The sequence below is a fragment of the Jaculus jaculus genome, chromosome 3 (genome assembly GCF_020740685.1).
Source record: "Jaculus jaculus isolate mJacJac1 chromosome 3, mJacJac1.mat.Y.cur, whole genome shotgun sequence".
NCBI classification, from domain to species: domain Eukaryota; kingdom Metazoa; phylum Chordata; class Mammalia; order Rodentia; family Dipodidae; genus Jaculus; species Jaculus jaculus.
Genome location: NC_059104.1, coordinates 171,447,520 through 171,461,445, shown reverse-complemented (window position 1 = coordinate 171,461,445; position 13,926 = coordinate 171,447,520). Strand labels below are relative to the sequence as shown.

The window sequence follows — 13,926 nt, the reverse complement described above, 5'->3', positions numbered from 1 at the left end:
AAGCCAGATGCACAGAGTAGCACATGCATCTGGATTTCATTTGTGGTGGCAAGAGATCCCGACACCCAGTGATACTCTCTATTGCTCTCTCTCTCATAAATAAACAAAAATATTTTTATTCAAATAAAACATTTTATTTACAAAGAATGGTTGTGTTGGAATCAGACTCTTAAAGACATCTCCAGTGCTGGGACTGAGGTAGTGGAATGGACTGAGGACCAGTGAGGAAAAGACTACCATCTAAGAAGTCTGGTGGGTCATGGTAGTCCACGTCTTTCATCCCAGCACTCAGGAGGCAGAGGTAGGAGGACTGCCATGAGTCTGAGGCCAGCCTGGGACTACGGAGTGAGTTCCAGGTCAGCCTGGGCTGGAGTGAGACCTTACCTTTGAGCAAAAGGGATTGAGAGAGAGAGAGACAGAGACTATGCTCAGGGCTTCAGGGCATTCTCAATCTCCATAGCCTACCACCTCAGCCTCTTCCCATTTTACTGATAGTGCAACCAACAGAGCTTAGAGGCTTAAGGAGAACCCCCAACCAAGGCCATTTGACTAAGCAAATGGAGGGGCTGCTATCTACATCGCCCAGGCCAGACTTCAATCAGTTCTGTCTGTCACACACCACCTGACCCATTCATTGGCTGATTAGCTTTCCGGGCTCCTGGTTCCAAGGGGAAAGCAAACGTTATTAAATCCCTCAAACTCCTCTGCCCTCACTCTGCTGCCTACAGATTTATTTATACCCAGTTGGTTTTTGGTTAATATTTTATTTATTTGAGAGAGAGGGAAGAGTATGGGTGAACCAGGGCCTCCAGCCGCTGCAAACGAACTCCAGATGCATGCGCCCCCTTGTGCATCTGGCTTACGTGGGTCCTGAGAAACCTACCCTGGGAACTTTGGCTTTGCAGGCAAGTGCCTTAGCCACTAATCCACCTCCCCAGCCCATATCCAATCATCTTTTTCCTTCTTCCTCCTGTTCAAGGCTAAACTTTCCATCTGTGCACCCCAAACTTCCTCCCTAGTCCCCTCATTAATCCACCAATCTCTGTCTTTAAGGTGGCTCCTACTCCTTGATGTTTAAATATATGCAAATGACTCATTTCTCCCTCACTTTAGTTACACAAAAGTAGGATTTCTGGGCTGGAGAGATGGCTTAGCGGTTAAGCACTTGCCTGTGAAGCCTAAGGACCCCGGTTCGAGGCTCGGTTCCCCAGGTCCCACGTTAGCCAGATGCACAAGGGGGCGCACGCGTCTGGAGTTCGTTTGCAGAGGCTGGAAGCCCTGGCGCGCCCATTTTCTCTCTCTCCCTCTATCTGTCTTTCTCTCTGTGTCTGTCGCTCTCAAATAAATAAATAAAAAATGAACAAAAAAAAAGTAGGATTTCTCTCTCTATTGCCTCACTCCTCACGCTCACTCACTGTCATCATTATTACATGTAATACAGGGAGGCCACAGAAGCTTCTTCCCTAGACTCTATTACATCACAATTGCCAAAGTTAATGTTATCTTTCATTCCTTATTCTTGTCATCTCTGATTTCTATTACTCATACTTGTTAAACCTTAATAGAAATCACCAATATTGAATGTGTTTCTTATTTTTAATATCACATCAAACCTATAAAATTGAAATTTTGGCCAGTTTTCACCTGAAGAAATTTATAATCAAATAACTTGAAACAACTTGTTAGCAGCTAGGCTAATATTTGAATAAAAGACTGTGTAGGGTCAAGCTTCCTTTAGCTTTAAGAATTTTCATTTTGTTGCAGTGATTGCCTAAGTCACTATTAAGAAGCTCCTAGCCCTGTCCCTTCCAATCCTCCTAGGTATGCCACAATTCTGAGACACGTAGGACAGTGTAATGACATGGAAGATGGTACAAGCGTTAGAGTCAGAAGTACCTGGGTTCAATTCCATCCTGCCAGCTACATGCATACACACACACACATACACACACACACACAATCAGTTGTATTTTTCCTTTCACGATCATTTTTATAGTTACATCACACATATTCACTTGCACAACTTTTGATGAAGATGTATACAATGACACACTTGCTCAGTTCACATAATAGCCTTTTACCATGACGCTACATAGGTACATATGAACTTTCCCACATATGTGTATGCACAAAAATTCACACACAGTCATTAATTGCCTTATCAAACTCATCTCCATATAAGTCACAAGTTATGTGTATTGTGACTTACATGAATCATAAAGTTGTCTGTTTTCTCTGAGCATTCTGACTCGCCTGCCATTACGTGAGCTTCCCCTGGGAGATGCAGCTTCGAGGTTCCACTCTTGGCTCTGCCTCCAGCCTTACAGTCCACTTACCCAAGCCTGGGGGCTCGCTCACAAAGTGCAACTCATGAAACAAATACTTGCTTCATCAGTTCCACTTAGAAATGTCCAACCTTGAATCAGAGATGTAAAAAATAATTCTGGGAGGAGGAATAGTTCTCAAGGCCAGCCTGAGCTCCAGAGCTTATCTCAAAAACATGTAAATACTGGACACTGGCTGACTTTATTTGAGAATCATCAAAATGCAGTCTAAATCAAATCTAACCCACTACCTGATTTTATAAATAAAGCTTTATTATTAGCCGGGTGTAGTGGTGCACACCTTTAATCCCAGCACTCGGGAGGCAGAGATAGGAGAATCGCCGTGAGTTCAAGGCCACTCTGAGACTACAGAGTTAATTCCAAGTCAGCCTGAACCAGAGTGAGACCCTACCTCGAAAAACCAAAAAAAAAAAAAAAAAAAAAGCTTTATTAGCACACAGCCATTTTCATTTTTTGTTGTTTTTTTGTTTTGTTTTGATTTTTTTTTTTTTTTAGGTAGGGTTTCACTCTAGCCCAGGATGACCTAGTATTCACTATGTAGTCTCGGGGTAGCCTCAAACTCATAGTGATCCTCCTACCTCTGCCTCCTGAGTGCTGGAATTAAAGGCATGCACCACCATGCCTGGCTCGTTTTGATTTTGTTATGTACTATCTATGGTAGATTTTCAATTGAGTCAGTGTATTAAATGTGCCATGAGTATGGAAAAATATAATAACCAGCCATGCGCTCCATCAAAATCATAAAACATTTCCCCCAGTGCTGTATAAGAATGTAGTCGATCTTACTTGTTTGTAACCATCAACAGGGTTAACTAAACCATATTTGAAATATGAAATATCACTCCAATACTTTACAAGACAAATTTCCCAACTATACCTTTGGAATAATCTTCTCATATAAATTATCACTTATATATACTTCAGAAGGGAAAGCAATTTTTCTGAGTCATAGGAAAAATGAGTTAAGAAATCTAGAATACAACTTGTCTCTCATCTCACTCCACTAATACCTCCACTCTGCCACAGAGCTGCCACAGGACCATTTAAACAGTCCTTTCTGGCTCTGCTCTCAGGATGAAGGCCACCCACCACCCTGTTTCCCACATAAACACAGTATTTTCCCCACCTCCTTTAGCCTGCATTCAATCAGACCCCACAGCTCATGCTCTTTGGGCACAAAGAGCCCATTATGTCACCAGGTTCTGCTGGTCAATAGCAGCATACATCTCTCCTCATCACAAAGTGTCCATCACAGCCATCAGGCTCCAAATGGATTCATGCCCCGGATTAAGTGTTCATGCAGCCACAGGACCACACAATGACCAGTGATCCACACTCTTGAAGGAACTACAAAGCACATTGTTTTATTCTCAGCACCATCAGGGACACGGATGCTCATGTGACTTCCTCCTCCCCTAGGAACTCCTGCACTGTCAGGAGCAAAACTATAAAGCCATTAACTCTTTTGTGGCATGGATGGTGTGGGCCCATAACGAAAAGCATGTCTGAGGAGATTCCATTGAACTGGGAGTGAAGATTTGATGGGAAAGAAGAACAGAGAATAGGAATGGGGCCAGGAGCCTTCTGCAAACCCCAAACCCTGATCTGTATCATTCCCTCAGGCCCTGTATAATGGAAATCAAAGAAGCCCTCTAGACATTGGAATCCTACGGATACTCTTTCAACCAATTATGCGACCATCATGGACTGAGTACAGTACCATAATAAAATGTTGAACAAACCACTTAAATAAAATGCCTTTACACGCTGGTCACTGTGGCTCACATCTTAATTCCAGCACTTGGAAGGCTGAAGAAGGAGCATCGCCATGAATTCAAGGCCAGCCTGGGCCACAGAGTGAGTTCCAGGTTAGCCTAGGCTAGTGTGGGACTTTGACTTGAAAAATTCATTCACATTGTTTTGGTCTATAGATTTGATTCCATCACCCAGTAGTTATCAACAAAACATTTTCACTGATAACTCTCTAAATTTCTTTCTTTCCTATTTTGGGTATTACATTGTTGAGATCACACTGTATATCTGGTATGTTCTAATTTTCTGTAAGAATAAATGTTGTGTTAACTACAAAGCTCCTCCATATTTTCTCATTTTAGGAAATTTGTTTTTCTGTTTTGTATTCAATTTATTTTTGTAGTCAAAATTTTTTCATTGAGGATTTTAATACATGAATATGCTATAATTTAATCAGCACTAAATGTGCTCTCCAGTGCTCAGAGAACATTGTGGAAGAGAGGGCAGAAAGGATGCAAGAGGACAGGGGAGGAGTACTCTGGGACACTCTCCTCTGAACATAAAGTGACTGGTGCATTCATGACCTCACAGTGGAGGTCACTACCTCCATAAGACATGAACAATATTGAGCTCAGCAACATTTGACAGAGATGATGTCATTTTGACAGAAATGGGCACACACACACACATACACACAGAGGAATAAAACATCAAAACAGAAGAGGACTCAAAAAAAAAAAATCAGTAGAGTCAGGCATGGTGGCACACACCTTTGATCCCAATACTTGGGAGGCAGAAGTAGGAGGATCACCATGAATTCGAGTCCACCCTGAGACTACATAGTGAATTCCAGATCAGCCCAGGCTAGGGCAACACCCTACCTAGAAAAAATAAATAAATAAATAACAGAAGAAGGAACTAGGGAGATGGCTCAGCAGCTAAGGGCACTTGCTTGCAAGGCCTGCTGGCCCAGGGTTTAATCCTTCAATAACCATGTAAAGCTAGTTGCACAAAGGGGCACATGCATCTCATTTATAGGGGCAAGAGGCCCTGGCATTATTGCACGTGCCTTTGTGGAATTTAGACATGTAGTGAAAAGTAGTCAATAAAGAGAAGTCAAAAACTAAAACACTTTAGTTAAGTATTTTTGTCCATTAATATGTTTTGATGCACTTTATTTAGAACTTGGAGAGTGATTGACATTTTTGAGAGATGAAATCATTTGGAGAGCCTTTTTACTACAAAATACTTCCTGGGCTGTGTTCCAGATTCATGCTTATTGATTCTCTACCAGAAACTTCTCCTGCTTGGGGATTCATGTTATCTCAAGATTCCGTCACAAACATACTTCCTACTCCACAGACAATCCAGTGTCCATGTAGAAAACTGACTCTTCACTCTACTCCTTATGTTCCAAACTTACTGTCATTATTGGCAAACAAAAATTATGTGTAATGGAGGTAAAGAATCATTTATAATTAAGTTAATCAAAATTAGACAACACCTCACATAACGTTTTTTGTTTTTCAAAGTCTATTTTCTTAGCAAGTTTCAAGTATATTATTATCATATTCCTATCTATTTGATCTCCAGAACTTATCATCTTGTATAACTGAAACCCTGTACCCTTTGAGCAACATCTCCCCAATTCTCTCTTCCTGAAACATGTGCCACTTTGTGCATTTGGCTTTATGTGGATCTGGGGAAATTTAAGTGCCTTTAACCACTGAGCCATCTGCCCAGCCCTCCCTCTTCCTCTCCCCTGTATAACTATCATTCTACCTTTGGCTTTCATGAAGCTGACAATTTTAGACTCCACATGCATTTGTCATGCATTTATTACAATTGAGAATGAACACTGATACATCATTATCTGTAGCTCATCATTTCCATGTTTCCATTGCTGGACTCGGCTGACAGTGTAACTTGGTGGCCACCTTAGTGACATTATCCTGAGTTCCAGATGACTATATGAATATGGAGGGTGATTCAGCTCATGTTAATGTTGAGATTATCCAGACAGTGTGGAAGATGATTTAGTGTCCATAAATGTGAAATGATTACTACAATCAAGTTAGTTTACACATCTATCACATTAAGTATATAACTTCTATCTTATGGTGAGAACATTTAAGATCTACTCTCTTAGCATATTTCAGGTATTAATTTCACTGTTGTTACTAAAGTCACATTAGGACCACCACAGAACTTCATATTTTAACTGAAAGCTTATACTGCCAATTTGATCCATTTGATTCACCCCCAGGATTCATTCATGATGCCACAAACAGCAGAATTTCCTTTCATGGTTGAGTAATAGTCTATTGAATATTCTATCGTGATTTTTCCCATTCTCTCATTTATGAACATTTAGGTTTCCACTTCATGGGTACTGTGAGTAATGCTTCAGTAAACATGGAAGCTCAGATATCCTTTTGAGTTATCGAATTTACTTTCCTTGGTGATATAACCAGAAATAGGGTTTCTGGGTATATGTCAAACAAATACCTAAAAATCTCACTCAGTAATAAAATACTAAAAGCTTTTCTTCCAATATCAGAAACAAGATAAGAATGTTCACTCCCACCACTTATATTCAAAATAGTATTGGAGGGCTGGAGAGATTGCTTATCAGTTAAGGCATTTGCCTGCAAAGCCGAGGACTCAGGTTCGATTCTGCAGTACCCATATAAGCCAGATGCATCTGGAGTTCACTTGCAGCGGCTGGAGGCCCTGGAATGCCCATTCTTTCTCTCTCTATCTGTCCCCCTCCCCTCAAATAATTAAATAAATAAAATATTTTAAGTAGTATTGGAGCTTCATAAATTAGACAAGAAACAATAAATGCATCCAAATAGAAGAGGAAGAAGTTAAACGGTCTCTATTTATAGATGATATGATCCTATATAGAAGAAACCCAAAAGATACCACCAAAAACTTGTTGCAACTGATAAACAAGTTCAGTAAAGTTGTAGGGTATAAATTCAGAATATAAAAACTAAAAAATAAATCAAAAGAACAATCCCAGCCAGGCATGGTGGTGCATGTCTTTAATCCCCTCACTCCAGAGACTCTGGTAGGAGGTCTGCTAAGACTTTAAGGCCAGCCTGGGATAACAGAGTGAGTTCCAGGTCAACTCAGGGTAAAGTGAGATCCCTGCAAGAGCCACATCAGTCAGGTTTACCAAACTCTCTCAGGCTTCTCAAGGGCTCCTCTGCAAAACATGAATCATGTCTTAAATTCTCTTAGTGTAGATATACATATCCATAAGATATAAATTATACTATAAAAATAAACTGAGGCCAGGCATAGTGGTGCATGCCTTTGATACCAGCACATGGGAGGCAGAAGTCAAAGGATCAATGTGAGTTTGAGGCCAGCCTGAGACTACAGAGTGAGTTACAGATCAGTCTAGGCGAGAGTGAGACCCTAACTCAAAAAAATCCAAAATAATAATAACTATAAAAGAACATAGGAGCTACTGACTATAAAGATGCCATTCAACAAGGATATAAATAAAGGACTGAAATTTTCTTCTTTCTTTTTTTTGTGAACCTATGAGCTTTGAGTAGGGTTAGTTACAGGATTGTAGATTAGGTATTGTTTACAAGAGCATGGAAGAAATGGAATTTTCTATGTGATTGGCCAAGGATATCATAATTGTCTCAGAGCTGGAGAAACTCTGTTCAAAGTAGTTGAGCAAATTCCAAGAATTCCAGAGAAGTATTGTCACTCCATCTAATTCCAAAATTCATATCACTGTCAGGAAGGACATGTGATGTCTGAAAACAAGCTCATCCTATCCCATGCTCTGCAGGGAAGGCACTTTGTTCAAACAGTTATAGCCCTGCTCTCACAAGCTGTTCACAAAATAGAAGAGTAAGTCCAACAATCTCCCAGTGAGTTGCCCCAGACACTGAGCTCTCCCCTGCTATGCCGTCTGACCCATCCTATCCCATTCTGCAAACCATTTGACAGCTAGAGACTGCCAACGCTGAGTTCTTAATTTACTTCTGCCTTGTAAATAAGACTTGAAGCGCCTGCTCCTGGATTTGCTTGGTCCTGATCCCATAAATGATGGGATTCAGCATAGGTGGAGCCAAAATGCAGACGTTAGCCAGCAAGATGTGGATATGAGGTGGAATGTGACGCCCAAACCTCTGAGTCAGGGTTGTGAAGATTCCAGGCCCATAGAAGAGGATGATGATGAAAATGTGAGAGCCACATGTGTTGAGAGCTTTGTGGCGAGCATCTTGGGAAGGCATGCGGAAGATGGCGCGAAGAATCAGCACATAGGAAACAAAAATTAGCAGAACGTCTAAGACGACCGTTGACATCAGGACGGAAAATCCATACCAGATGTTCACTCGAATGCTACTGCAAGCATATTTGGCCAAGCCAATATGTTCACAATAGGTATGGGGTATGATATTATTTTTGCAGAAAGTCAATCTCTTCAGAAGAAATATTATGGGGAAAATTGTACCATAACTTCTCAGAAAGATAGTCACTCCAATTTTCCCAATCAGTGTATGAGTAAGAATGGTGGTGTACCTCAGAGAGTGGCAAATGGCAATGTAGCGGTCAAATGCCATCACCAGCAAGATCCCGGACTCGGAGATGAAAGTGGAATGGATGAAGAAGAGCTGAGTGATGCAGCCATCCAGGGAGATCTTCCCAGCATGGAACCAGAAGATGGCCAAGGCCTGAGGAACTGTGCAGGTGGAGAGGATGATGTCTGCCCCAGCCAGCATGCACAGGAACAGGTACATGGGTCCATGGAGACTGGCCCTCGTGAGGATGATGAAGATGAGCAGGCTGTTTCCAAGCAGGGCAATGACATAGGAAATGAAGAAGGGGATGGAAATCCAGATGTGCTGATCCTCCAGGCCAGGGATACCCAGCAAATGGAAGACAGTGTGACTGGTACCAGTGTGGTTTGAGATAGTCATTCCCAAAAAAGCCTGGAGACACCTCACCTCCTGTGCATAGAGGTAGAAAGAGAATGCATATTTCCTTCAATATTTTGGGGATATCACTAGGAGCTTTTAGTATGCCTCATACCATCCATCTTCTTTGAATATGTAAATCATAAGAACCATGTACAGGGCTGGAGAGATGGCTTAGCGGTTGAGCGCTTGCCTGTGAAGCCTAAGGACCCCAGTTCAAGGCTCGGTTCTCCAGGTCCCACGTTAGCCAGATGCACAAGGGGGCGCACGCGTCTGGAGTTCGTTTGCAGTGGCTGGAAGCCCTGGCTCGCCCATTCTCTCTCTCTCTCTCTCCCTCTATCTGTCTTTCTCTCTGTGTCTGTCACTCTCAAATAAATAAATAAAAAATGAACAAAAAAATATTTAAAAAAAAAGAACCATGTACAGATGAAAAATGACACTTGCTTTAATGAGTGACAACCAAATAGAATTACTCCCAACTAAGCAAAGTAAGAAACATCACTCTATAAAAACTTCACTTAACCAGGCGTGGTGCCTCACGCCTTTAATCCCAGAACTTGGGAGGCAGAGGTAGGAGAATCACCATGAGTTCAAGGCCACCCTGAGACTCCATAGTGAATTCCAGGTCAGACTGGGCTAGAATGAAACCCTACCTCAAAAAAACAAAACAAAAAAAAATCATGTTTGGGAAAACTATAAAAAGGTGATGCTTGAACTTGACTTTGAAATTTAGAAGTTAATCCTAAAGCAGATGTTTAAAAGAGAGAAAGACGCAGTGTGAGAAAAGGCGGGTGTGCAGATCAATGCACACATGCTCCTTCCAATAGCTCAGCTTGTAGAGGGCACTGTAGACTGAACAGATTGACGCACAGCATGTCCTCAGACATTTCAGCCCAAAGTGGCCGCTGTGTAGGCTATACTGGGGAGAGTAAGGGAGATGGTTGAATGGCAGATTTTTTTTTTCTAATTAATCGCATCTTTACCCTCAAACCTCTTCCTTTACAGCTATCAGATGTTTCAAAACCATAACTTCTTTTTTTTTTTTTTTTTCTTTTTCGAGGTAGGGTCTCACTCTGGCTCAGGCTGACCTGGAATTCGCCATGGAGTCTCAGGGTGGCCTTGAACTCTCGGTGATCCTCCTACCTCTGCCTCCCGAGTGCTGGGATTAAAGGCGTGCGCCACCACGCCCGGCAAAACCATAACTTCAAATGATTTTACTCTAGCTTTGAAATAGCCCCTGTGCATGTCTACAAGAACATTAGTTGACTGTAAACACTAGAATCTACAAGGCCTGTGGTGTTCCAGGAATCGAATGGGTCTGAATGCACCAGCCATGAGAGGATCAACTAATAGTTATTAGGCATCACTTGGTGCCAGAGACTGAGCATTTCATGTGTTCTTCATGTGGGGAGTAAACATCCACGAGATATTATCCCCACTCACACATACTAGGAATCACTTACCAAATATCACCAACCCGTAAGTAATAAAAAGGAGAGCTGAGGGCTGGAGAAATGGCTTAGTGGTTAAGGCGCTTGTCTTCAAAGCCTAAGAACACAGGTTCAATTCCCAGAACCCATGTAAGGCAGATGCACATGGTGGCACATATATTAAATATTAAATCAAGGGTTTTTTTAATTTCTAACTCAGTAGGGAGGCAATATCTCATGCTCTGTAAATTTCTTTCTAATACTCAAGGTCTTACTCTTAAGTTCTTCATTTTCCTTTTCTGAGGAAAAATTGGCTCCTATCTTCTCACATCTTCTGCCAAGATGTCCTGGCTGCCTCCACAGTGCCCCTTCCAATGTCAGGTGGAGGATGCATAACCACAACTATAAACCATCCTCAGCGCTTCTTTCAGACTCAGAGGGATCTGCAGGGTGTGTCAGTGTGGTCTCTGTTGGCTCATCTCTAACCTAATTGTTAGAACACCTACCACAGACCGGACTGTTCCTCTGGGCCCTTCAACATTCCCGTTACCCTCAGCCTCCCTCACCAAGACTCATCTTCTTCCTCTGCTGTCACCAGGCAGGTCAGTGGCTCGGTGCTTCATATATTTTGTGATCACGTAAGTCAAGTCTAAAGTCTTGTCACCTGCCTTGTATGACACACCAAAGGTCTAATTGTTATCTTACTTCTGGAACCAGTTCTGCCCACAGATATCTACTCGCCCTCCAGTCTCCCCCTGAGGTCTCAGGAAGGAACGCAAAACTCTATGACGAAATTTAGTTTGTTGGGGCAGGCATCTGCTGTTTATCTTCATCGGTGAGAGCCCATGAGGGAAGCACTTATGCCGCACTCCCCTGGGACAGAAATGCACCACCACCCTCATCCTCTTCTTCCCAAACATGCACTCTCCAAAGTCATTCCCTAACTCTCCCTTCCTTCTGCTCTTTTTTTTTCTCTGCAGTCTAAAGAATGTACGTGCACATTGTTAGTCGTTAGGAGAACATGAGCCCTGGTTGTTTTGAACAGTTGTATTACCCTACCCTGCCTCCTTTGACTATGTCTGATGTTCACTTGCACCTGAATTTTCATTTGACTGTGATGCAACAAAGCATCCCTTCGCTTCTTGGTTTTTAATCCTCCTTGAGGTTCAACTGAGATTTTTGAATTTGTTAATTCATAATTTTACCAAATTTGTACTTTTTCAGTAATTAAAGCACTTGTCTACAAAGCCAAAGAACACAGGTTCAATTCCCCAGGACACACATAAGCCAGATGCACAAGGTGGTGCATATGTCTGGAGTTTGTTTATAGCGCTGGAGGCCCTGGTAAACCCATATGTTCTCTCTTCTCTTTCTTTCCCTTTCTCTCTCTCTCTCTCTCTCTCTCTCTCTCTCTCTCTCTCTCTTTCTCTCTCATAAATAAAAATAAAATATTTTTGGGAAAAAAAAGGTAAAATGACCAAAAAATACTTACAAGATTTTTTAAAGGTTAAAAAATTAAAAATATATATATATCCCAGCTGGAGTGATGGTTCAGTGGTTAAAACACTTGTCTGAAAAGTCTAACAGCCTGGAGTTTGATTCCCCAGTACCCACGAAAAGCCAGGTGTACAAAGTGGTGCATGCATCCAGAGTTCATTTGCAGTGGCTAGAGGCCCTGGCACGCCCATATTCTCATTCTCTTTCTTTCTCTCTCTCTCTTTCTGTTTGCATAAATAAATTTTAAAAATATCCAACATGGGCAGTTGCTTACAGATCCTCACTGCTAAGTCTCTCTGCCTTTCTCAGTTCTGATTCAGAAAAATGTAACTTTTTCTTTCCCTCTTCCTTTCTCCCTTTTGCAGGTATCAGCCAAAACTCAAAAGCAGCTGGCCCCAACACCGACACTGAGGACAGTGCTCCATTCCCGAGCAGCTTGTGGTAGCGTTCTGTTGCTGAGCCTGCCTCAGAAACTTACCTTTCTCTCTTCCTCTTACCCACACCCTTCCTCCCAACAGCTGCTGAGATTTACCACTGATCTGCCCCACCATGTTTTCTCTCACTAATCAAACCATCCTCAGGCTTCAGAAGAAAAGAAAAGAAAAAGGGGTTAATATTGGGCATGAGAGGAAGACAAGAGCTGAGGATGGACTGCAATTTGAAGAAAAGAATTATTGGCTGATGGAAGAACAGGTGGGGTTAGAAAAGAAGTTTCGCCTAGGAAATTTGAGGAAATAGGAAATTTGAGATATTTATTAGATATACAAGCACATCATTTTAAACCATTATAACATCAGTCATCAATAATCCTTACATTAAATGAAAACCATAAACAGCTACTCTCCAACCATAAAACCAGCTGAGGGGAAGAAAAGATTAATATAGGCAGTTCGTGAAAACAAAGGGGCAGAGGTTCCGGAGCTCAGCTTCCCTGCTCCTAGGAGCTGCAGGGTTCACTACTGATAACAAGACAGGAGTCCAGGAATACAAAGCTCTAGGAATAAATACGCACAGGGCCCTGGGAGGAATACAGCCATAAAGATGAAGTTTAAGGCCAGGCATGGGGGTTTATGCCTTCAATCCCAGCACTCAGTAAATTGAGGTGAAAGGATTGTTTTGAGTTCAAGGCCAGCCTAGAGCTACCAAGTGAGTTCCTGATTAGCCTGGACTCAAAACAAAATTTAAAAAGAGATTAAGTTTAAGTTATGACCTGTCACCCCAAGGGCAACTGATCAGTTACCAAGTCAATTAAAATCTTAGTAAATTCTTAGTTACTTTTTAAATATTTTTCTTAATTTACAAAGAGAGAGAGAGTGCCTAGGCTCCACAAATGAACTCCAAATGCACACACTACTTTGTGCATCTGTGTCGCGAACACTCTCAAAGGTGATTGGTTGAGAGGATTCCGCCGGCGAAGGTCAATGATACTCAGACACTGGTATACTTGCAAAGGAGTTTACTGGGATGAAAGTCACGCACAAGCAAGCCCAAACTATCACAAATAATATCATAGCTAATATAATATATAACCAAGGTATATTCATCGTTACTAACACAAGAATATTTCTAACGAGTCTAACATGTATACGACCTGACAACGCGAGGTTTGAGCTGCGACGTTTTTTTGGTTCGCTGCGCTTCCAGCCGAGTCTTGGTCCACTGGCGTAAGCTAGTGCTTTAGCTTACGGATGATCATTCGGACAGCGTTTGGACAGAGTGTCGGGCTGATGAATTCGGATCGGTGATGTTTCTCACGGGGGTCTCAGTCAGGACTGCTGAGTAGCCTTCCAGTCAGTCATAGTGTCGGGGAGACTGAGACAATGGTTGCTGAGCAGCTGGGGTTTTTATACCTTCCAATGCTTATCTAATAGTTTCACACACACATCTGCTAATCTCTACTATGTCACTGCACACAGAGTTTAGCTTACAAGCTTTGACTTTGCATTTTTTACT

The 13,926-nt window shown here is 41.9% G+C and overlaps 1 protein-coding gene across 1 annotated transcript; it reads right to left on the bottom strand.

The window, feature by feature from the left end:
• Positions 1–8,104: 8,104 nt before the first annotated feature.
• Positions 8,105–9,049, bottom strand: LOC101599029 (olfactory receptor 52B4). Its single transcript, XM_004650757.2, has one exon. It carries the CDS (start codon positions 9,047–9,049, stop codon positions 8,105–8,107), a length of 945 nt encoding a protein of 314 aa, XP_004650814.2.
• Positions 9,050–13,926: the final 4,877 nt, after the last annotated feature.